We start from the raw sequence: 22,680 nt of genomic DNA on the forward strand, positions 1-22,680 counted from the left end.
AGGCTTAATGGAGGACTACAGGTTCTCATCTGTGCTTTGGCATTCAACCTGTTACACGTCGTGTAAACTTTGGAATATCCCACAGGGACTTCCAGGAACCCCAGACTACACTTTGAGGACCATTTGTCTATTGTAAAATTCATATTTTTCCTCTTGCAATTAATAAATGTATTGTGGGGAAATATGTACTTTGGGAATATGTAAATACTAGTTCCTTGTTAAACTTTCACCCTCCGGTCTTAGCGGCCACTGATAATTTTTGCCCGAATCAATTACTACTTACGATGGTCGCCAAAGGGTGATTTTCCGCATCCTTCCTTCTGCATTTATTAGTTGGCATTCTACTGTAAGAGCTTTCCCATCTCCCCATTTACTTATTTACATCACTATCGATCATGGCTTCTTATTTTACTCAGTTATAATCTGTTATTATCATTATTTAGTTTGAATCAAATTGGCCCAGCTTTGGGGTAGGTCATTTTAAAGTTTCTATGAAGTCCATAGGAAATTTCCTTCCGCTGGCTAACGAAAGTGACGGGCCTAATGATGCATTTAAATGATCGCTTCCGTAGTAAGTCAGAAAGAGAAAAACAAATATCGTATATTAACGCATATACGTGGAACCTAGAAAAATGGCACAGATGAAACGGTTTGCCTGGCAGAAATAGACACAGATGTAGAGAACAAACGTATGGACACCAAGGGGGGAAAGTGGCAGAGGGGTGGGGGGGTGGTGGTGGTGGAATGAATTGGGAGATTGGGATTGACATATATACACTAATATGTATAAAACAGATAACTAATAAGAACCTGCTGTATAAAAAATAAATAAAATAAAAATTTTTTAAAAATGACCGCTTCCGCTCAGTGAGCTCAGAGTCAAATCCTGGATCAGGTCTTGGGGTCTCAAGCCCCCCAACTCTCTTCTCTGAGGGTCCACCGCCCTGGAGTCCCTCCTCCCCGCCCCCAAACCCGCCGTCCAAGCCTCAGGTCAGATCAAAGCTCGGTCCCCGGCTGCCGCCGCCCAATCCTGGGCTTGCCCCGCCTCCCAGGGCCGATTGGTCCGGCCGCCAGCTAGGCACCGCGCACGGAAGACCCGGAGAAGAGGAGTTTGCCCAAAGAATGGGCTTCCCGCGGCCCCGCTGCGCATGCTTGCTAGGAACCCTCTAGTGCGCTCCTAGAGGCCGGCTTCCCCGCGGGGCGGTGCGCGCTCCCTACGGCCAGCGGGGCGGCGCGCGCGGCACGGGGCTCGCTCCCGAGAGGGCAGGTGGGGGCGGGGATTGGGCACCCGGGTTGCGGTGGCCGGAGGGGCCTGGGCCGCGAGGTCGGCGCCTGTGGCTGCGGCGGCCCGAGGCCAGAGGACCCGCCGCGGCTCGGTCTCCGGAGAGGGAGGGCCCCGCTGCCGTCGCCGCCCGGCCGGTGCCCGGTGAGGACGGGCCCCAGCGGGTCAGGGAGGGTCTCGGGTCACTCGGCGTGGCCGCGCCCCCAGCTGGGCTCTCCCGGGGGTCCCCAGGACTGCTGATGCTGAGGAGGGGGGTGTCCCCGGACTCTGCGTCCCGGCGCTCAGGCCGCCTCCTGTCCTTCACCTGCGATTCGCAGCCTCCTTTCCCCTCGCTTCTCCTCACCCCCCTCCACCCACCCGACCCTGGGACTGAGCCCTGACACCCCAAGTCAGAGAGCCCCACATGGGTTTGCCTTTCCTTGACCGTGTCCGCTCCACCCAGTACTGCCCCCGCCCTGGCATCCACCCCAGCCCCTTCCAGTCTTTGTGCCTCTGGAGGTCCCAGTGACCTTGCACTTTTTGCTGTTGTTACACCTGCTTCCACTGCTGAATATGTAGATTACCTGTTGGGGCTTTCAAACTTTTCTGACTCAACCTACAGTGAGAAATATATTTTACACGCCTGTAGATGCAGATTACTGAGCGATAAGTTTAAAGGGAGATTTTTAGCCCAACCTCACATGACGCAGCCAGATCTACTCTACGTGGGTTCTAATTCCAACCTATCCTATCCTGTCCTGTCCTGTCCTATTCTATTCTGTTCTTTCCATTCCAAAAGTCTGTTGCTAACCCATTAAACTGATTTCAGGACCTAATGAGTCTGACCACAGTTTGAAGCCCTTGCTTTAACGACCAGTCTTTCACTTCCGTTACCCCTTGCCTTTGGAGGATGCAGAGGTCTAATAACAGATAATCACGTGTAAACTTCAATTCCAAAGAAAGGGTATATTTTTATTATTTTGACATTAATGCTTTTCGGGGCCAAAATCATCTCCAGGACTTGGTGCGATTCAGGCAGGTTTACCTTGTTCCTCTTCCCAAAAGCTCCTAGTCGGACTTGGGGAAAAGTTTGTATGTGGAGGCTAGATTATAGAGCGTTTATAACGGAGACGGACACTACTTTTATTGGAGAGGGAAATGTTTCAGCTTTAGGAACTCAGCACTGCGTAGGGAGAATCGGAACAGCCGGATGCCGGGCAGAAAAGCCATTTAGGAGGTGGTGGGTATCGAAGCCCTGAGGTAATGTGGGGTGGGAAGGCGTGGAAGATGGTGTGACCAGGTGCCCAGAGATGTGAGGACGAATTAGGGCTGATATGGGAGGCGTGGAAATAGCCACGATTGTGCTCTAGGGGGGTTGGGGGATCTGGGGCTGCAAGTACTATTAGCTGGAATCTCCCTTTCTGTGTCCTCTGCCTCTAAGTTGCTTTGGAGCAGTGGTTCTCAAGGGACATGCAGCAATGTTGGTTGTCAGGATTTGGTGGCTGCTACTGGCATCTCGCAGGCAGAGGCCAGGGATGCTGCTAAACATCCTTCATTACACGGGACAACCCCCCACAACAAAGAATTATCTGGTACAAAATGTCAGTGGTGCCGAGGTTGAGAAGCCCTGCTTTGGAATAGAAATTTTATTTTATTTAATTTTATTTATTTATTTTTGGCTGCCTTGGGTCTTCATTGCTGCGGGCGGGCTTTCTCTAGTTGCGGTGAGCAGGGGCTACTCTTTGTTGCGGTGCGCCGGCTTCTCATTGCAGTGGCTTCTCTTGTTGTGGAGCACCGGCTCTAGGCGCGTGGGTTCAGTAGTTGTGGCGCACGGGCTTAGTTGCTCCGCGGCATGTGGGATCTTCCTGGACCAGGGCTCAAACCCTGTCCCCTGCACTGGCAGGCGGATTCCTAACCACTGCGCCACCAGGAAAGTCCCTGGAATAGAATTCTTAATCTTTAGGGAGATCACTGCCACCTTCACCTCTCCCAGGACTAATGCCTGTATGCACACTCAGAGACTTTGCACATAATGGTAGGAGGGTCCATGAGCCAATCAGTGTGCACCTCTAATTTTCATAGCTTGCTGGGGGTGGGGGGCGGGGCAGCTTTTGGAATCATCCAGGAGCTTTTTCAAACATCAGGATATTCGCTCCTCCCCCTTCCACTATTCAGAACCTCTGCTGGGCCTGGACAAAGTATTCCTTGTTCTTACATGATGATTCACAGTTTATGGAAGAATTTCACATACAGTGTCTCATTTGTCACTTTTCCTGTTTCACAGATGAAATCAGCCCAGAGAAGTGATGGGATTTGCCCCAGTTCTCCCACCCAGCAAGTCAGCGCTAACGACGGGTGTTGGCGGACAGTGATGGTGGTTCTCACTCTTGTGTACGAAGGTAATTCTGTTGATCTGCCATCAGCTGCTGAGCAAGGCTCTGCCTTTCAGGATCTTAGGGCTTGGACCTACTGGTGTCTGAGAGGCACCTAACAGTTTGTAATATTGTGTGTGTCTTGGGTGTTGGGTTTATTAGAGCAGGCAGTCTGAGTATTGCACTCAGATTGCTCTGTACCTCAATTTTGGGGGGAGGAGAAGCAGCATAAGAGAGTGACCAACTGTAAACTGTGAGGCTCTCCTACTTTCCATTTACATCTGCCTGACTTAAAAATATTCTAGCCAACTCAATAAATCTTTACTGAGTAAAAATGGAATATTATGAAAAAACACATTAGGGCCCAAATATTTACCTCAAAACAATGATCATCCAAAAATTAAAAAATACATTTAAATCCACCTAGAACAAATATATAAATGTATTGCAAATAGAAGTTTCATAAAATAATGCTCACTTCTGTTACACACAATGCAGATTGGTTATTTCCTATGTAATTTTTTAAATTGCTGCCTGGAACCCAAAGATTATAAGACCAATGACCAGGGAGATTTGAAAAGCAGAGGCTTAGACCAAAACAAAGAAAATAAAACTCTTTCATACAGATACTAAATGAACACGTGTGCAAGCTTTTACTTAACTCATCAATCGAGGAACCGGTAAGATCTTACAACCAGTTTGCAGGAGAATCCAAAAAAGATTCTGAAAGACTGTAGATTAGGAATATTAACATGAATGTGCAAATGGAGGCAAAACCGGAGAAATTACTTACTTATCTGTATTTATTTACATGGCAAGAAAAAGAGAACATGTCTACAGAATAGAATTATTTTACCTTGTTCCGTTATCTGTGCCGAGTTGCAGAAGTAGCTCAAAGGCAACAACAGGCTAGAATCGTATAACCTGAAAGGCTGTGTTCTAGACAAAACCCAGTTCTCCATCGAAACACAAATTTTCCCTACGGCCTCATAATCTCAATGAAAGATATTTTTTGCATGAAATAAGGCTGGTCCAGTAAGATTGGGCCTGATTATTTACATAGGTGCAGCAGGCATGCTAATTCACCTCGTAGGCTTTCTTGAGTTTGTTTTGCTGGAAGTCTCTGTGAGGAACCTCAGACTGGATTTTTAAAAGTCTGGTATTTGTTATCCCAAGGTACTAAAGCCGTGCCCAACGAGCTTTCTCCCCCAGATTTCACCTGTACTACTTAAAATTTGGACAAATTCCACTCTTCTTGAGGTCCCCAAAATATCTTAAGGTGTCTGAAACTTGTTAACTTGGTATTAAAGGATCCTTTAAGAGGATGCAATCATGACTCTCCCACCGATATAAAATAAATAAATGTTAATGATTCTGTTTAATGCATTAATGAGGGAACCTGTACAGTGTGACAGATTAAATGAGGTGATGTATGTGAAACACTTCATGTGTTGCCCTGCATAAAGAAAACCTCAAATCCTTATTAAGTTGGTCACTTAGCCTCTGGCCACCTAACCTCAAGGGCATCTATTCCAGTGTTTCTCAAAGCCAAGTCCGTGATCCACCAGAATCAGAGTCTCAGGGGGTGCTTGTTAAAAATCCAGATTCTTGAATTTTGCTCCAGACTCACCATCAGAATTTTGGATGGGAAATCCAGGCATCTGATTTTTTTTTTTTTTTAATATCAGAGAAAGGTTTATTGCAGGGCCAAGCAAGGAGAATGGGTGGCTCGTGCTCAAAAACCCCGAACTCCCGATGATTTTTAGGGAAAAGTTTTTATAGGCAAAATTTGGGGTGAAGGCTGCAGGGTATGTGATTTTCTTCTGGTTGGTTGGTGGGGAGGTAACAGGGAGGGGCTCCAGGAATCCTGTGCTCTAAGCATCTGCATTTTTATCAAGTGCCCCGAGTAATTCTTATGGAGACCAGAATTACATATACAAATAATTGAAATAAAAGCTTCATGAAAACTGTACTTAACCTCAGTATATGGGTGCACTCTTTCTGTTCTGTTTTATTTTTCAAGTGCTGCTTTTAAGCAGGTTTCTCAACCTTGACCCTGATGCTGTTTTAGACCAGATCCTTCCTGTGCAGGGTGATGGGGGCTGCCCCAGGCACTGTGGGATGTTGAACAACATCCTTGGCTCCCACCTACCAGATGCCAGTAGCCTGCCCCACCCCCTAGTTATGACAACCAAAAATGTCTCCTGACCTGGCCGGATGTCGCCTGGTGGGCAGATCACCGTGAATGAGAACCACCAGTCTTAACCTACTGCGTTGATTCCTATGGGTTGGAATCCTCAAATTGAAAAGAACCATTTTAACTTATATTAAGAGTTTAGGCCCTGAAAACAGACACAGGAGGTTTGAATGCTGACTCTGTCCTTTAGCGGCCTGGCTCTCGGTCACAGGAATCTAAGAGTGAGCCTTAGTTTCCTCCTCTGTGAATGAAACAACAGCGGGCCTAATGGATGAGGGTGTTTGGGAGATAAAATGGAATAAAGCATGCAAAGCCCTCGCCTAGTGCCAGGCACCTCGTTGGTATTTGGTGAACATGAAATGTGTGATCACAGTCCTTTGGACTCTTGAAGCATGTGTGATTGGAAACCATCTGGGAAAACAGAAACTACCGTAAGGTTTCACTGGGAATTTCATTGCTCTCCCTGGTGGTGGAAGAGCTGAGAAGCCACATGGGAAATGGTGAGCGGCCCAGGGATTAGCAGTGGCGGGATGCCGCCCCCACAGCGAGGCCCGGCAGAGCAGCCAGGGTGGCAGGCGGGACCCAGCAGAGCTGGAGCAGCCACCCCAGGCAGGTCGCTCTGGGGACACCCTCCAGTCTCCCATGGTGCCTCCGGTTGTCCAGATCAGCTGGAAGCCACAGTGCTAAGCCATAACATAGCTGGTTTGTAGGGCTGATCAATGCAGCTCTGAAGGCCTGACTCTCACTACCCGTGTGGTCCTGGGCCACTCGCTTCAGGCCCGAGCCTCAGTTTCCCCAGAAGCAGAGCAGGGATGATGGTGAAGGGAGATTGTTGGGTCCCCATACTTGAGGTACACGTGATGTTACAGGATTTTTGTTCCTGGCTCAGGTGCCAGCTCAAGGACCAACCACATGGCTCTGGATCAGAGAGTATCCCTTTTGTGTCCCCTCCTCTCCTCCCCCACCCTTCCACCCAGGAGGCCTATGGGTCATTTATTTTCTCTGTCAACTTCCATTGTATCTGTAAGTTTGAAACTTGGGTTTTCAAAATCCTTTTGTTTTGAGTTAATTTTAGACTTTTTTAAAAATTGCAAAAAAAAGTACAAAGAATTTTCCTATACTCATCACCCAGTCTCCCTGAATGTCAGCATCTTACCTAACATTGTGCAGTGAGCAAATCTGGGAAATCCACGTTGGTACAAAACCATTAACCTAAACTATTGACTGTATGCAAATTTCACCAGCTTTTCCCCTAATGTCCTTTTTCTGTTCCAAAATCCCATGTTGCATTTTGTCCTTGTGTCTCCTTAGTCTCCTCCAGTCTGTGACAGGCCCTCAGCCTTTCCTCGTCCAAGATGATCGTGACATTTTGGAAGTGTCCTGGTCAGTTGTTTTGTAGAACGTCCCTCCATGTGGCTTGAGGGTGCCACATGGGGGTGTGCTTTCTGGGCAGGAATATCACAGAGGTGATGCTGTGTCCTCCTTGGTGCATCTTATCAAGGAGGTCATGGTGTTGATGTGTCTTATTACTGGTGAAGTTGACCTTGCGCACTTAAGGCTGTGTATGCGAGATTTCTCCCCTGTCAAGTCATTATCTTTCCCTTTGTGGTTAATAAATATCTTGGGGGAAATGTCTTTGAGGCCATGCAAGGCCCACAACACAGACTGCAAGGTACTTGATTTTCACTTGTTTTTCTGTCCCATTGTCTATATTACTTTTTTTTTAAAAATTTTCTTTGGATTTTATTTTATTATTTTATTTTATTTTTTGGCTGCACCGTGCAGCATGTGGGATCTGAGTTCCCTAACCAGGGATCAAACCCATGCCCCCCTGCATTGGAAGTGTGGAGTCTTAACCACTGGACCACCAGGGAAGTCCCCTGTCTATATTACTCTTTATTTTCCTGTATGACACATCTTGCATAGGAATGGAATCCCTACTTTTCCTAAGAGTTACGGAGTTAAAGAAAAAAATTACCAAGCAAGGAGATGCAGCTTATCTTTAAAGTGTTTACTATTTTCCCATTGTAAAGAGTTCATGCACATTGTAAACAATTTTGAGAAAACAAAAGAAATTTAAGGGAAAAAATAAATTGCTTTCCTTACTAGTTTTAACATTTTGAGATATTTCCTCCCAGTTATTTAAGGTTATTTTTTTTTAACATCTTTATTGGAGTATAATTGCTTTACAATGGTGTGTTAGTTTCTGCTTTATAACAAAGTGAATCAGTTATACATATACATATGTTCCCATATCTCTTCCCTCTTGCATCTCTCTCCCTCCCACCCTCCCTATCCCACCCCTCCAGGTGGTCACAAAGCACCAAGCTGATCTCCCTGTGCTATGCGGTTGCTTCCCACTAGCCATCTATTTTACGTTTGGTAGTGTATATATGTCCATGCCACTCTCTCACTTTGTCCCAGCTTACCCTTCCCCCTCCCCATATCCTCAAGTCCATTCTCTAGTAGGTCTGTGTCTTTATTCCCGTCTTGCCACTAGGTTCTTCATGCCCTTTTTTTTTTTTTTTTCCTTAGATTCCATGTATATGTGTTAGCACACTGTATTTGTTCTTCTCTTTCTGACTTACTTCACTCTGTATGACAGACTCTAACTCTTAAGGTTTTTTTAAAGTCACAAATACATACAATAAAATTAGTCAATAAATAACAAATGTGACCAGACTTGAGACTTGAGATGAGACAGAAGAAATGAAGTGGATTGAGGTCTAGAGGCAGTGTCATGGTCCAAGGAATATTTTGGTCTTTTTTTTTTTTTGAAACCTTAGCTTAGAAAACATAGTCTTTGCCGATTTGTTAACTGGATTTTGCTTTCTACCTAGTATATTTTGTAAATACAAACGTTTTCAGAAGTCTTCCTGAATTATTTGTCTGATATGGAAAAACTCCCAAATTCTAGTTTTTAAACGTTGTGATACATCTAATTCTACCAAGGATGCTATACGTGCATTTCAAGGAGCAACATTGCCATCTTGTGGTCATCTTTTGGTATTGCTGCTGAGGATTTAGATTTGTGTTCATGTTAGGGGCCTGCGTTACATAATGCTTTGGTCCTTCACAAGGGCTCCATCTGGTCTGCAGGTGCGGGCTTCCCACTCTAAAGAAGAATAAAATAGCAAACATGTTGAACACATGTGTGTGCAACAGAAAATTACGTGTATATTAAGGGCACTAATACAAGAATGGAAACAGCTGTGCATTTGAGTGTCAGGCTCGTGGGTGATTTATGAGTATCAGTTCTCAACATTTTAAAATGTTTTCTATGTAGTTTTTACAATATGATCATAGCAACTTACAAAATATCTCAGTATATAGTCCATGCCACCCCTCTCCTTTGGTGAGGAAACCAGGCCCAGGAGTGAGAAGCCTGTTTCTGATGGAGAAAACTGTTTTTTATCCAAGTGACCCTGGGGACATGAGTCATACCTATAAGGATTTTTTGTTTGTTTGTCTGTTTGAGATCTTAGTTCCCTGACCAGGGATTGAGCCCGGGCCCTGGCAGTGAAAGCACCAAGTCTTAACCACTGGACCACCGGGGGATTCCCTATAAGGTTTTTTTTAAACAACCTTATTAAGATATGATTCACATAGCATACAGTTCCCCCAACTAAAGTGTATAATTCAATGTTTTATTGTATTCACAGCCAATTTTATAACATTTTCATTACCCCAAGAAGAAACCCCACACCGCTTAGCATCACTCCCTAATCTCCCCCTCCCTCCCCTCCAGCCCCTGACAACCACTAACCTACTTTCTGTCCCTATGGATTTGCCTCTACTGGACATCTCACATAAATGGAATTATACGACATGCTGACTTTAGTGTCTGGCACCTTTCACCGAGCCATACTGTCTTCAAGGTTCATCCACATGGTAACATGTATCAGAACTTCATTCATTTTTATGGCTGAATAAATTCCACTGCATGGATAGACCACATACAGGCCAGAGCAGGTATTTCAGAGGGAAACATGGATTATGGATTGACCCAGCAGGTGCTGATCCTGCACGGTGGCCCAACAGGAGAGTGGTGTCTGCAGAGTTGGGGGGCAGCTGCCAGGCGGCCTGGGTGAGAAGGAAGGGGTATGGACTGTTCCTGCAAAGTCTAACTGTTGAGGGAAGGAGAGGGTCTTGTGAGGTTTTGTTTTAGTATATAGGAGACCTAAGAAGATTAGGACCTGAGAACTCTAAATGCAAAGACCCAGAGAAGGCAGAGAGGTTTGGAGACCAGAGAGAGCAGGATATGAATGATGGAGAAAGGGCCCCCAGGGGGTGGAGTGCCAAGGGAACTGGACGGGACACTTCATTTTCCAAATCAGGATAAAAATTGTACGCTGTCTTTATCCAGACAGTGATGAGTCATTAGAGCTTAGGCAGCATCCATCCTCAGTGGATAAATTGTGAAAGAGAGAAATTGTAAAATTCAGAATCATGGAGGGATAACTTTAGTTAATCAGAAATCTGCGTTGTATTGAGAACCTCATTCACCAGTATGGTAGGTGGAGCATTACTATGTATGGTTTGTTATAGTTGGGTTTTTGTTTTGTTTTGTTTTTGTTTTTTTTGCATGTGTGTTAAAATATACCTAACAAAAATGTACTACTTTGATCATTTTTAAAAAAATTTTTTGAGTATAGTTGCTTTACAATATCGTGTTAGTTTCTACTGTACAACAAGGTGAATCAACTATACGTATACATATATCCCCTCTTCTTTGGATTTCCTTCCCATTTAGGTCACCACAGAGCATTGAGTAGAGTTCCCTGAGCTATACAGTAGGTGCTCATTAGTTATCTATTTTATACATAGTATCAATAGTGTATATATGTCAATCCCAATCCCCCAATTCATCCCGCCCCCCCCCCACTTTAATCATTTTTAAGTGTACAGTTCAGTGGCATTAAATACATTTGCATTGTTGTGCAACCATCACCACCATCCATCTCCAGAACTTTTTCATCTTCCCAAACTGAAACGCTCCCCATTAAACACTAACTCCCCATTTCCCCTCCCCCCAGCCCCTGGCAACTACCATTTGACTTTCTGTTTCTATGAATTTGACTACTCTAGGTACAACATATACGTGGAATCATACAGCATTTGTCCTTTTATGTCTGGCTTATTTCATGTTATAGACTTTTTAAATAAGTAATTCTCATTTGCTATCCTTTATACTTAATATTTTTATTCCTTTCACTGGGTTACCAACCCTTTAAATGTGATCATCTGAGGGATTTAAAATTTGCGTAGCATGGCCCCTAGAGTTCAAGAGTTCAAAAGCACTTTGATATTGGATATTTCACAACTATTAGTATTATTTCATCTGTCAAAAAGCCAAAACCGACTAGGTTCAGTCACTTGCCAAGAATATCAGTTACTGCTGCATAACAAATGAGCCCTGATCTTACTGGCTTAAAATAACAGTAGTTTATTATTGATCAGGGTTGCATGGGGTGCCTGGGCTTGTTTCCCCAGCCTCCTTCTTGTGGCTACACACAGCTAGAGGGTCTGCTGGACTGCACACTGGAAATGGCCTCCCTCCACGCCTGGCAGTGCCTCCATCCCTTGCATGTGGCCCTTCATACAGCTTCCTTCTCTGGCAGCCTCAGGGCCCCTGTCCATGAGGGTGAGGGCGTCCAGACCCCCACAGCGAGCTTCTGCCACACTCTATTGGCTACAGCAAGTGAGCAATGTGGGCTGGAGACCAGTCCAGATTCAAGACCACGTGGCAAAGGGGCCTGCATACTTTATGGGAGGATCTGTGGTCATTAAACAGTCTACACTTTAAGGCCCTTTAATGGCTGAGAATGGGAGCCGTCAATCGAATCTAAATTCAAGCCCACTGGCAAGGAGCCAAGCCTTTCCACAGTCTGTAGTCAGCCACAGTTCAAGGTCTTTTGTTGCGCTGGAACTTGTTCCATATCCTTTGAGGTACAGAGATTTTAGTTGAGAGAATTACACTGATTCGGGATACACATGACTCTGGGTACAGTTTCACGGGAATGTGGGGGTTCTCTGTCATGCCAACCCCCAGTGGCCTGAAGGAGGCCGGGCTTCGGCGTCTGATCGCCTGAGACTGAGGCCATTGGTGTGTCGGGGTCCCTGCAGCCTCAACTCCTGTCCCTCTGCACGGCGGGGACCAACCGCCTGGTCCTGTAGGAACATGCATACTGGGTGGACAGTGACCGCAACGTTTTGGGGGCCTGAGTTGTCTGGAAGGCCTGTGGAAGGGAGGGCCGGTTTCTCTGCGCCCTCTCGCCTCGTTGAGGAGAGGACGCCGGCTGGAGGAGACCAAGTTCATTCGCCCGGCAACCCGGAGCGCGCAAGCCCCGGAGGCGGGCTGCCGGCGGAGGGACGTGGGCCGAGACCAATCAGAGAGCGGGGGTGGGGGCGGCCAGGGGGCGTGGCTTCCCGCGTAACCCTTTCCCGCCCGAGCGGCTCTGCCCGCGGAGGCGCCAGCTCTGTCTTGCTGCGGCCGGTTCCCATGTGCCCCCAAGTCCGCAGTACCGCTACATCGCCCTGTGGGGCGGGATGGGCAGAGCCGGGAAGGACTGCACAGGAGGAGAAGGGGTTGGCTTGTCCGGGGGCCGGAGGAGGATGACGCTGGAGGACAGACCTGGCCTGGGACTCCCAGTCCTGTGTCCCGTTACCTGTTATCTGGATTTCCTTGAGTCTCGCCCCTCCGGACAGGGCTTTGCTGCTGCCCGGGGCTGGGCGTGCAGGCGTGCAGTGCAGGGGGTTTGGGAGAGGTTGTAGGGGACACGGCGCCCCCTGCACCGTCGGCCTTGGCTCCGTCTCCACGGGGACCCAGGAGCCCCGCGCTTGGGCTGACAGGCCTTGGGGAGCTGAATGTGGGCCCCAGACCAGGAAATGTCGGAGCAGGAATGGGGGACCCAGGTATTAGAACCGTAGAGCTTGGGATGGGGATGACAGCTCACAGGTGGGGAAGCTGAAACGTGCTGGGAGGCCGCATCCTGTTTCTGGGCTAGTACTGATAGATGGGAAAGACCCTGACATGCACCCACCACCCAGTCCCCCAGGAAGACAAAATGGCCACTGATGCCCCAGGGCTCCGGTCTCCAGGCCAGCCCTGCCTGTCATCCATCCTTTCTGCTTCTCCAGACCAGAAGCCAGGGAGCCCTCAATGACCACGGATTCTCTGGACACCTCCACAGCCCTGTCCCCACTCAGCTGAGGCAGAGCCAGCACCAGCTCAGACACAAGGTCGCTGCCCTCGTGGGGCCCTGGCATCCCCTAGCACTGGGTGCCCCGGGGCCTCTTGCCTGGGATGGGGGATGGATCTAGTTGTGAATCCAGAGAGTCCCTCCTCCCAGGGCCAGGCTCCTCCTTTGGGGTCTGCAGTGTGCCAGCAGGGCCCCAGCCCATGCTCCCAGTGACACAGTGTCAGGGTGAAGGGCACCAGGCATTCTGGGAGGGTTGGTGACCTGAACTCATGTCCCCAAAGTGCTTTTCCCCAACGCCTGGTGCTCAGGAAGACCGGTTCCTGTTATCCTGGACGAGGTACCCCAGGTGCTGTGCGGAGCGGGCTCTGGACCCACCTCGACTGGACTCCCAGCTCTGCCTTCATGGCTGCATGCCTCAGTGTCCTCATCTGTAACCTGGGTCAATGAGAAAGATCAACTTTCATAACGTGGGGCTGAAGGTTAAATGGAAAAACCTGTGGAAGCACTTCACCCCGTGCTCAGCACCTGTGGGCCTGGATTCCTAGTAACTCACAGCTGTCAGCACCTTGGTCACCCCAGTAGCCCCTTGAGAGCCCTGTTTTGGGCACATTTTGTAGATGGGAAAGTGAGGTTTGGCTGGGGGAGGTGACGGACTCAAGGCTACCAGGAGAGTAGAAGCACCAGCCCAGCGTTCTCTGGCTCCATTCAGGTCCTTCCCCGGGGGCACCGAGGCAGCCCCATCTGCCCCAACCTCCAGCCCAGATTCTTCCTGAACCCAGGCCTAAGGGCACCTCCACTGATGGGATTTTGCCTCCTGCCTTAGGACGGAGCCCTTGGACTGCTGGGTTCCTTCCAGGGAGGTGGAGGAGAAATCCATCTGCTGGGGCCTGAGCGTGGCCTGGGGGCCAGGCCATCGTTCCCGGAATGCCCCTGCCTGAGCCCAGTGAGCAGGAGGGCGAGAGCGTGAAGGCCGGCCAGGAACCCTCCCCTGAGTCCCCTGAACCGGGCACAGATGTCGTCCCCGCAGCCCCCACGAAGCCCACGGAGTTCTCCGAACTGGTCCTACTGACGGCCTCCACTGAGAATGGGGATGGAGTGGACTCCCAGCCCAAAGCAGTGCACTGTGTCCTGTCCTTGGAGATGTCTGGCCCTGACACCCTGGCTGGGTCCCCCCAGATCCTGCCAGTAGAGGAACAGCAGGGGGCAGTCCAACCAAGCCCCCAGGCCCAGGAACTGAAACACAGCAAGCCAGACACAGGTGAGTTCCGGGCCAGCTGCCCCTGTCTGGCCACTTTTGTGACCCTGCATGCTCAGACTTGGGCTTCGCATACCCCCCTTTCCAGTGAGGTGACCTTGGCCATCCCTTCCCTGCTCTGAGCAGGGCCTCCTGGACCTTGACCCAGGCTGGTGTGACGATCGCAGGACGTCATCCCAGGGCACCCCAATCCCTGTGTTCCCATCCGTGCCCCTGGCTCAAGCCTTGCTCTGTGTCAGCTGACCTGGCCCTCCCCTTGCCTTCAGCAGCCCCCCAGCCCCTGGAGTTCCTGAGGACCCCATTTGGGGGCCGCCTGCTGGTGCTGGAGTCCTTCCTGTACAAGCAGGAGAAGGCTGTGGGGGACAAGGTATACTGGAAGTGCCGCGAGCACACCGAGCTGGGCTGCCGGGGCCGGGCCATCACCCGTGGCCTAAGGGCCACAGTGATGCGGGGCCACTGCCACCCGCCCGACGAGGAGGGCCTGGAGGCCCGGCGCCAGAGACAGAAGCTGCCCAGCCCAGCCCTGCCCGAAGGCTTGGGGGATCCCCAGGGCTCCGGCAGCCGAGTGGAGGAGCCCCTGGAGGGGGTGGGCCCGTGGCTGTGCCCCGAGGAGCCAGAGCCGGCCCCGGGGCCAGTGCTGAGCAAGCCAGCTCCTGAGGAGGATGAGGGGCTCCGAGCCCTGTCGCTGCTGAGCTTGCCTCCCAAGAAACGCCCGACGCTGGGGACCGGTGAGTGCCCCCCCACCCCAGCTCTACTCTCAGGCAGGTGGGAACCACAGCCCTTTCCTCTGCCCAAAGATAAATGTGGGTCCCACGTGGCTTCTTAATGTGCTCAAAGTCAAAACGATTTTTAAAATATGAATGCGTCCAAGTAATCATTAAGCCCAAGGGGTAGAACTAGTGCTCGTGAACCAGGCGGCCCAGGTCCTTCTGGAGCTTCCTGATGCAAAAACCTGAGGTTTATGGACCCCACGTGATTCTGGTAACCTTTGAAGTTTGGGAAGGTCGGCCTGGTGGGAGACTTGAGCTTTGTGCCCCAGGTTCAAGATCCAGCCCTGCCTCATGTAGCTGGGCAGCCTTGTTGAAGCTCTGCAGGTCAGGAGGTCGCTCCTAAGATGTGTGATAGCCTCGCCGTTAGGGGCTCTCGTGCTGAAGTGCCAGCCCTGGTCCAGCGTGTGTTGTCACTGAGTAACTGATAGATGGAGTCTTTGCAGAGGTTCTTATTCTTTGTTTGTTGGGTTTTGTTTTGTTGTTTGCGGCAGTTTTTATTACCAGTAACTGGGAGGTAGCTTGGTCCCAAAGGCTGGGTGCTCCTCCAGACCTGGAAAGGATTGAAGGATTTAGGGATTTAAGGCGGCTGCTGTGCTGGGTGCCGGGGGCTGGGCGAGAAGGACTTGTCTTTCACTGTGTATCTTTTGGTTCCATTTCATTTTATGGCCTGTGCATGTGTTATTCGAAAATTAGATATAATTTTCAAACAAACCCTAAGAAAAGGTATGGCCGGGAGTGACTGAGCAGGCAGGGTGTGGCGTCAGAGCCAGCTTGGCCCTCCCCAGTGTGTGACCTGGGACGCGGTGCTTGACCACCCGGAGCCGTGGCCTGCTCACCAGCCACCAGGAGAGGAGCCGCACGGCCTCCTTGGGGCACTGGGTGGGCGATCAGTGGGGATGCACCCAGGGCCCTGCCTTGCACGGTAAACTAAAGGAGCAGAGCTCCGCCAGCCTGCACCTGCCCAGCCCCCTCCCCACTTTCTCCTCCAGGAGGGCCCCCGCCCCTGGAGTTCCTGAGGACCTGCTACGGGGGCAGCTTCCTGGTGCACGAGTCCTTCCTCTACAAGCGGGAGAAGGCTGTGGGGGACAAGGTGTACTGGACGTGCCGGGACCACGCACTGCATGGCTGCCGCAGCCGGGCCATCACACAGGGCCAGCGGGTGACTGTCATGCGTGGCCACTGCCACCCGCCTGACGTGGAGGGCCTGGAGGCCCGGCGGCAGCAGGAGAAAGCCGTGGAGTCACTGCGGGCCAGGCCGGGGGGCCCTGGGGGCCAAGCGGACAAGCTGCTCCAAGGTGTGGACAGCCTGTTCTACCGCAGGGGGCCGGGCCCCCTGACTCTCACTAGGCCCCGGCCCAGAAAGCGGTCAAAAGCCAAAGATCAGGACCTCCTGGCCCAGCCCCAAGGCGAGGAGGACCAGGACGAGGACCTGGGTGAGTCCACACCCGCTGGCCTGGCGCTCTGCCTGCACTCCAATCTTGCTCCCCAAGGTCCCAGGAGGTGGGAGGGGGGCGACGCCAGGCCTGGCCCAGCCCCAGGCCCTGCTCCGGCTCACACCCCAGCTTCCAACCGCCCTCCCCTGACCCCCTCTCCCATTTCTCCCCAGGAGGCCCTGAGTTCCTGAGGACCCCTCTGGGGGGCAGCTTCCTGGTGTACGAGTCCTTCCTCTACAGGCGGGAGAAGGCGGCCGGGGAGAAGGTGTACTGGACGTGCCGGGACCAGGCCCGCATGGGCTGCCGCAGCCGAGCCATCACCCAGGGCCAGCGGGTGACAGTGATGCGAGGCCACTGCCACCCGCCCGACCTGGGGGGCTTGGAGGCCCTGCGGCAACGAGAGAAACGCCCTGGCACGGCCCAGCGTGGGAGCTCTGGTAGGCCAGACCGGGGAGCGGCCTCGGGGGACAGTCAGAAGACGCAGACTGCCCGCCCCGTTCCCTCTTGACCTCCAGCAAGCATCCTCCCCGTCCTTACTGGGGACCCTCTGGAAGGTTACAGCTCCCTCCTGTCTCCTCTCCCTACCCCCACACTCCCTCCTGGTCCACCTCACCTTATCCCCAAGTCGATTAGGTGACTTGGGGCGTCACCCTTTCTCTTGGGCAGTGGGCCTCACTCTCCTGCTCAGACCAGCCCAGAATCTCTGCAGCACTTGATCAACCCAGGCTCCCTTTCCTCCTTCTCATCCTTTCTTTTTTCTTAGGAATGTATAGGATTTATAGAGAAAGCTAATTGCACAAGCTGGTTTCTCATTTTTCCAGTGTGGGTGGCTGACACCGTGCCCAGTAACAAGCACATCCTACAGATGTGGCTTAAGGGCTGAAGGTGCCCGTTGCTGTCATTGGCTTCTGTTCTCCTCCAGCTGTTCTGCCTGAGCATCTACCATCGTTCCTCTGGGCTCTATGATGAGGGTCACAGCCCCCCTCCTCCCACCTTTGTCGGCCCCACAGTGCTTATGTTTGACTCTCGTGGCCACAATAACGTGCATATTCCGACTCATCTTGCTAAGAGCAGCCTCGGCCCAGCCTTCTCTGCTGTCCCTGCTCTCCCTCGGGGGTTCCCAGTCCCATACTTTTCTGAGTCATCTGAGTCGCCTTTAGAGCCTTTTTGGCCCTAAAATTCTCTCAAACTCGAGATCTCTGATTTTTTTTTTTTCTGACTCTCTTTTTATCCCATTTCTTTATAACTTTTATGTATCTAGGAATGATCTGGCCTCGCCCTATCCTTCCCCCAACTCCCACCCCGAATAACCACTCAGCCATTGTTCCTTTTTTTGTTTTCTTTCTTCCCTCCTTCCTTCCTTGCTTCCTTTTTTAATTTTTTGGCTGTGCAGAACGGCATGCAGGACCTTAGTTCCCCAACCAGGGATTGAACCTGCGCCCCCTGCAGTGGAAGCGTGGAGTCTTAACCACTGGACCACCAGGGAAGTCCCCTTTCCGTTGTTCCTTAGGGCATCTGCTGCCCTCTTCCCTAAAGCGTGCTTCCTTCCACTGCTGTCAACTGGTTTTTTTATCTCCTGTTGACTTCCGACCAGAGACAGCAAGGACTCAGCAGTTACCCACTGCCCCCTCCTCTTGAGGCAGCTGTTGCACTTTTTTTTTTTTAAATAAATTTATTTATTTATTTTGGCTGCTTTGGGTCTTTGTTGCTGTGCGCAGGCTTTCTCTAGTTGCGGTGAGCAGGGGCTACTCTTCGTGGCGGTGTGCGGGCTTCTCATTGTGGTGGCTTCTCTTGTTGTGTAGCATGGGCTCTAGACACGCGGGCTTCCGTAGTTGTGGAACGTGGGCTCAGTAGTTGTGGCTCGCAGCTCTAGAACACAGGCTCAGTAGTTGTGGCTCGCGGGCTTAGTTGCTCCGCAGCATGTGGGATCTTACCGGACCAGGACTCGAACCTTGTCCCCTGCATTGGCAGGCGGATTCTTAACCATTGCGCCATCAGGGAAGCCACACTGTTGCACTTTTGTTCTATAAATCTGTCCACAGCTGAGTGGGAACACTGCAGTGGAGGTGTGGCTGTTTGTGGCTCCTTTTCCATGGTTGTCTGGTGTCTGTGCTCGAATGACTGCATCTTTCCGAGGTGCATGCAGGGGGTCTTTGCTTGAAGGTATAGGGTCGTGTCTCCATCCCTGTGGTACATGGCTGTGCTGGGGGCACTTGGGGCCTTTTCAGGCCGGAAACGGTGTCCTTCACTCATGAAAATTTCCTCGTGTTCAATGACTTTCCAGTCCCCGTTTTTCTGATATTTCCTTGATTTTGCTTTCCAGTCCTTCTATTTAATTTTTAACTTTCACTCTTGTATTTGAACTCCTTTGCATTCCATCCTCCGAGGAGTGCCGCGGCCCTGCCGTCCAGCCTCTGGCTGTGGCCTTGTTTTCTCCAAGTACCTTTTCTCTATGAGTTTCTTTAGTCTCTGCCGTTCAGGGTGAAGCTTCTCTGTTTTTTTGGGTTTTTTTTTGTCAACTGGTGAAATTTTCCAGCCAGGTACATGCCCATTCAATTTTCTGTTGATCACACAGTTGTATAAAGCAGCAAAACTAAAGGGGGAATGATTGTTGTATACACTTTAAATTGCTTTGCATGGTCTCATTTGTGATACTTGGTGTAAGAGTCTCGACTTTTTCATCATGTAAGATGGCGTGAGAATCTTTGACCCACGTGGCCAGTGGTCCTTAGCCAGGTTTAAGGAGAGACCCACACGCTCTGTATGTGGGTGCTGACCAGGCGACCCTCGAGACCCCAGGCCTCAGCACCCCAGGACCAACCTCCTGCAGCGGTTTCAGCCTGGCTGCCGGCTCCAGGGACTTGGGCAGGGAAACAGGGAGTTTCATGTCAGTGCAGACCTCCTCCTCCTCCCCCACACCCCAGACTCTTCCTCCCCCAGGGCGGGCACCGTCTCATTGCTCTTCACGCAGACAGTCCTCGACAGTCCCCCGGTTTGGGGCCTGCCCTGGACCCCTCCTTCGGGGGGACCTCGGGCCTCCCTAGGCTTGGCCACTGGACTCTGCTTGTTCTGATAGTCTCCCCCCGAGGCTGGGCGAGCTCTTGCTTTGCCAGGTCTGTGACCAGGTGACCCCCTCTGCCCAGAGTCTAACCTGGGTCAGCATCTCTGCCGTCTCCTCTCCTCTCTGAATATCTGGCCTCGTGCCCTGTGCCTTTTTCATCCCTCAGTGGACATTTTCATCGGGTGTGGGGGGAGCAGAAACATGCCCCACATCATATACCTCCCCTCCGGCCACTCACCCCCCACCCCGGACCCCCCTTCAGGGCATTCTCACCAACCCCCCACTACAGCTGCCGTCCCCGCTGCTGTGCTGACGGACCCCCCGAGTCCCCCTCCACCCCTCCTGTGTGGTCCTGGTGCCTGGACGGCGGGAAGGGAGTCCTCGGAGCAGAAGGGTGTGGCCACCTTCCAGGTCCCCCCTCTCAACATGTCAGGACAGTGGCCCGGGCCACTCCCTGCCTCCCCTCCTGCCCTCAGGTCAAAGCCCACCCAGCCTGGCTCCCTGGGGGAGTGGACCCTTCTACAGCCCCACCGCCCACCACGCACAAGGGGCTGCACACAACTCCCATTTCGCTCCTGGTTGCCTATCCCCCATAGGGCCTGTCCACTAATTCCTCCAACTTAGCAGGGGCGAGAGGCCCTTGTGCCATCCCATTGCCGACACCTCAGATAAGACGCCGCCTTCCTGCAGGCGCCGCGAGGTAGGGGAGACGGGCTCTGCCTTCAGCAACCTCCACCTCACCAGTGTCCCACCTCCCTTCTCTCCCAGGCTTGGGAAAGGAGTCCTGGGAGCTCAGGCTAGGCTGAGTCTGGGGGATGGGGGGGCCTGTGTCCTGGGCTTGAGGAGGTAGATGCAGCGTGGGGTGGGGTCCGTGGGTCTCATGCCAGGAGCCATGCTGCTCTAGGCTCTGAGAACGGGGCCCCGGCCCCCCTCGTTCCTCGGCTCCAGGCCTGGCTCCAGGCTCTCCCTCCCCCGACCCCCTCTCCCATTTCTCCCCAGGAGGCCCTGAGTTCCTGAGGACCCCTCTGGGGGGCAGCTTCCTGGTGTACGAGTCCTTCCTCTACAGGCGGGAGAAGGCGGCCGGGGAGAAGGTGTACTGGACGTGCCGGGACCAGGCCCGCATGGGCTGCCGCAGCCGAGCCATCACCCAGGGCCAGCGGGTCATGGTGATGCGCAGACACTGCCACCCGCCCGACCTGGGGGGCCTGGAGGCCCTGCGGCAGCGGGAGCAGCTCCCCAGCCCGGCCCAGAGGGAAGGCTCAGGTGTGGGTGAGAGGCGGGCGGGCAGGGGCCGGGCCCTGGTCTTCCTGCTGGCCCAGCAGCCCCTGGGGACAGCTCAGAACACAGGCTGGAGGCTGCCTGCTGGGACATTCCTCCTGTGGCCCATGTCCAGTGGTGTCTGTCCTCCCGGGCTGTGGGCTCCCTTAGGGCAGGGGCCACATCTGGACTCCGCACTAATGGCACTGGTCCTCATCTGGGATGGGCTGTCATTCGAGAAACCCACTCAGACCGCTGGAGAAAACGGGGCCAGGGGCTGCAGTGGCATTACTGGCAGCTGCAGGAAGTGCTCGGCACCCATTTGTGGGGCAGTGCTCCTGGACCTGGGGGACCCTCTGTCTCCCCTCTCCCTCCCTACCCCTGCCAGTGCCTTCGGGCCACCCCAACCCCAACATGTCAGGAGCTTTCAGTTCAGATTCTTAAAAGTCTCAAAAGGGAGAATTTGATTGGTTGCCAGCTGGCCGAGGGGAGGGTGGGCAGGGAGCCGGGAGGCCCCTAGTGCACTGTCCAGACCAACCATGGCCCTTCCAGAGTATTCCAGTTCAGCCCAGCCCCTGCCCTGGGGTGCTTGCTTGCCAGCCAGCATGGAGGCCGAGCAGGGTCAGGAGAGGCCTGCAGGAAAGCTCAGTGTTTGGGCGGCTGCAGGGCCAGCCTCCCCGATAACACTACAGCCATCAGACAGCCAGTCTGCACTCCAGGGCATCAGGGCCGTGGTGGCCTGAGCTTCAGTCCCCAGGGCCCTGCAGCACAGGCTGGGGTGGGGGGCAGGGACCAAAGTGGGACCTGTGGGGGCTGGGGGGTCTGCAGTTTCCTGGCTGGAGCTGGCTGGTGGGACAAAGGAAGCAGTCTCCGTCCCTGGCACCCAGTGTCTGTCCCCTGCTTCCAAGGCCCGGCCCAGGCACCCCACTCACACGTCATGTTCCTTCCAGAAACCCTCCAGCCCCTGGAGTTCCTGAGGACCTCTCTCGGGGGCAGGTTCCTGGTGTACGAGTCCTTCCTCTACAGGAAGGAGAAGGCGGCCGGGGAGAAGGTGTACTGGATGTGCCGGGACCAGGCCCGCATGGGCTGCCGCAGCCGGGCCATCACCCAGGGCCAGCGGGTGACCGTCATGCGCAGCCACTGCCACCTGCCTGACCTGGCGGGCCTGGAGGCCCTGAGGCAGCGGGAGCGGCTCCCCAGCACAGCCCAGCAGGAGGACCCAGGTACAGACAGGAGTGGGGACGAGAGAGCTGTGGGTATCTTGGTCTCTGCCAGCCCGAGGTTCAGACACCTCAGGGAACAGGCACTGTCTGGGGACCTTTGTTCCCTGGCCTTCCTGCCTTTCCAGTCTTCTACCCCTCCTCTCTACTGGCTCCTTCTCCTGAACCTAGAAACACACCTAAATCGGTCCCATCCTTAAAACCAACTCCCCTTCTAACTGCCATTTTTGTCCTCTCTTTTATACTAAGAGGTCTTAACTTTTTATGGATGGTAGTATCTTTTGAAAATCTGATGAAAAAATATAGACCGCCCTAGAAGAATATACTAATGTCTCATATTAATTCATGGAAATATTAAAGGCCACATCTTATAAAATACGGGAATGAATCCAAGTTGTATCAAACAAACAAAAGAAACTTGATTTCTGTTTTAAAAAAAAATTTTTTTCCATGAGAAAGCCACTGTTCAGCTTAACCAAGGAGGAGGCACTGTGGTTTGCCTTTGTCGGGGTGAAGGGCGTGCCATCTTTGAGATTGTTGCCTCCCAGTCTTTTTGGTGACAAGGTGAAGACTGACTCAGGATCTCCAGCAGCTTATTTTACCAGGCATAGGCAGTTTTGGGCATCAGAAAACCAGAATTCCCCCAGTGACT

General features: G+C 52.2%; 1 protein-coding gene across 8 annotated transcripts in view; it reads left to right on the plus strand.

The window, feature by feature from the left end:
* The first annotated feature begins 1,190 nt into the window (after positions 1 to 1,190).
* The window catches only part of FLYWCH1 (FLYWCH-type zinc finger 1), a 29,528-nt gene continuing 8,038 nt past the window's right edge, over positions 1,191 to 22,680 (plus strand). For 2 of the 8 annotated variants that reach the window (XM_036826287.1, XM_036826290.1), the window contains exons 1-8: positions 1,192 to 1,426; positions 3,546 to 3,660; positions 13,856 to 14,290; positions 14,557 to 15,015; positions 16,047 to 16,490; positions 16,664 to 16,927; positions 20,551 to 20,814; positions 21,759 to 22,031. In XM_036826287.1, the coding sequence (XP_036682182.1) occupies positions 13,957 to 14,290; positions 14,557 to 15,015; positions 16,047 to 16,490; positions 16,664 to 16,927; positions 20,551 to 20,814; positions 21,759 to 22,031 (2,038 nt within the window). In that variant the 5' untranslated portion in view covers positions 1,192 to 1,426; positions 3,546 to 3,660; positions 13,856 to 13,956. Of the gene's footprint in view, positions 1,427 to 3,545; positions 3,661 to 12,970; positions 13,073 to 13,855; positions 14,291 to 14,553; positions 15,016 to 16,046; positions 16,491 to 16,663; positions 16,928 to 20,550; positions 20,815 to 21,758; positions 22,032 to 22,680 lie in introns of those variants that run through there. The other 6 variants (XM_036826283.1, XM_036826285.1, XM_036826291.1 and 3 more) reach the window with 6 other exon arrangements.

This window comes from Balaenoptera musculus, chromosome 15 (genome assembly GCF_009873245.2).
Source record: "Balaenoptera musculus isolate JJ_BM4_2016_0621 chromosome 15, mBalMus1.pri.v3, whole genome shotgun sequence".
Classification (NCBI taxonomy): domain Eukaryota; kingdom Metazoa; phylum Chordata; class Mammalia; order Artiodactyla; family Balaenopteridae; genus Balaenoptera; species Balaenoptera musculus.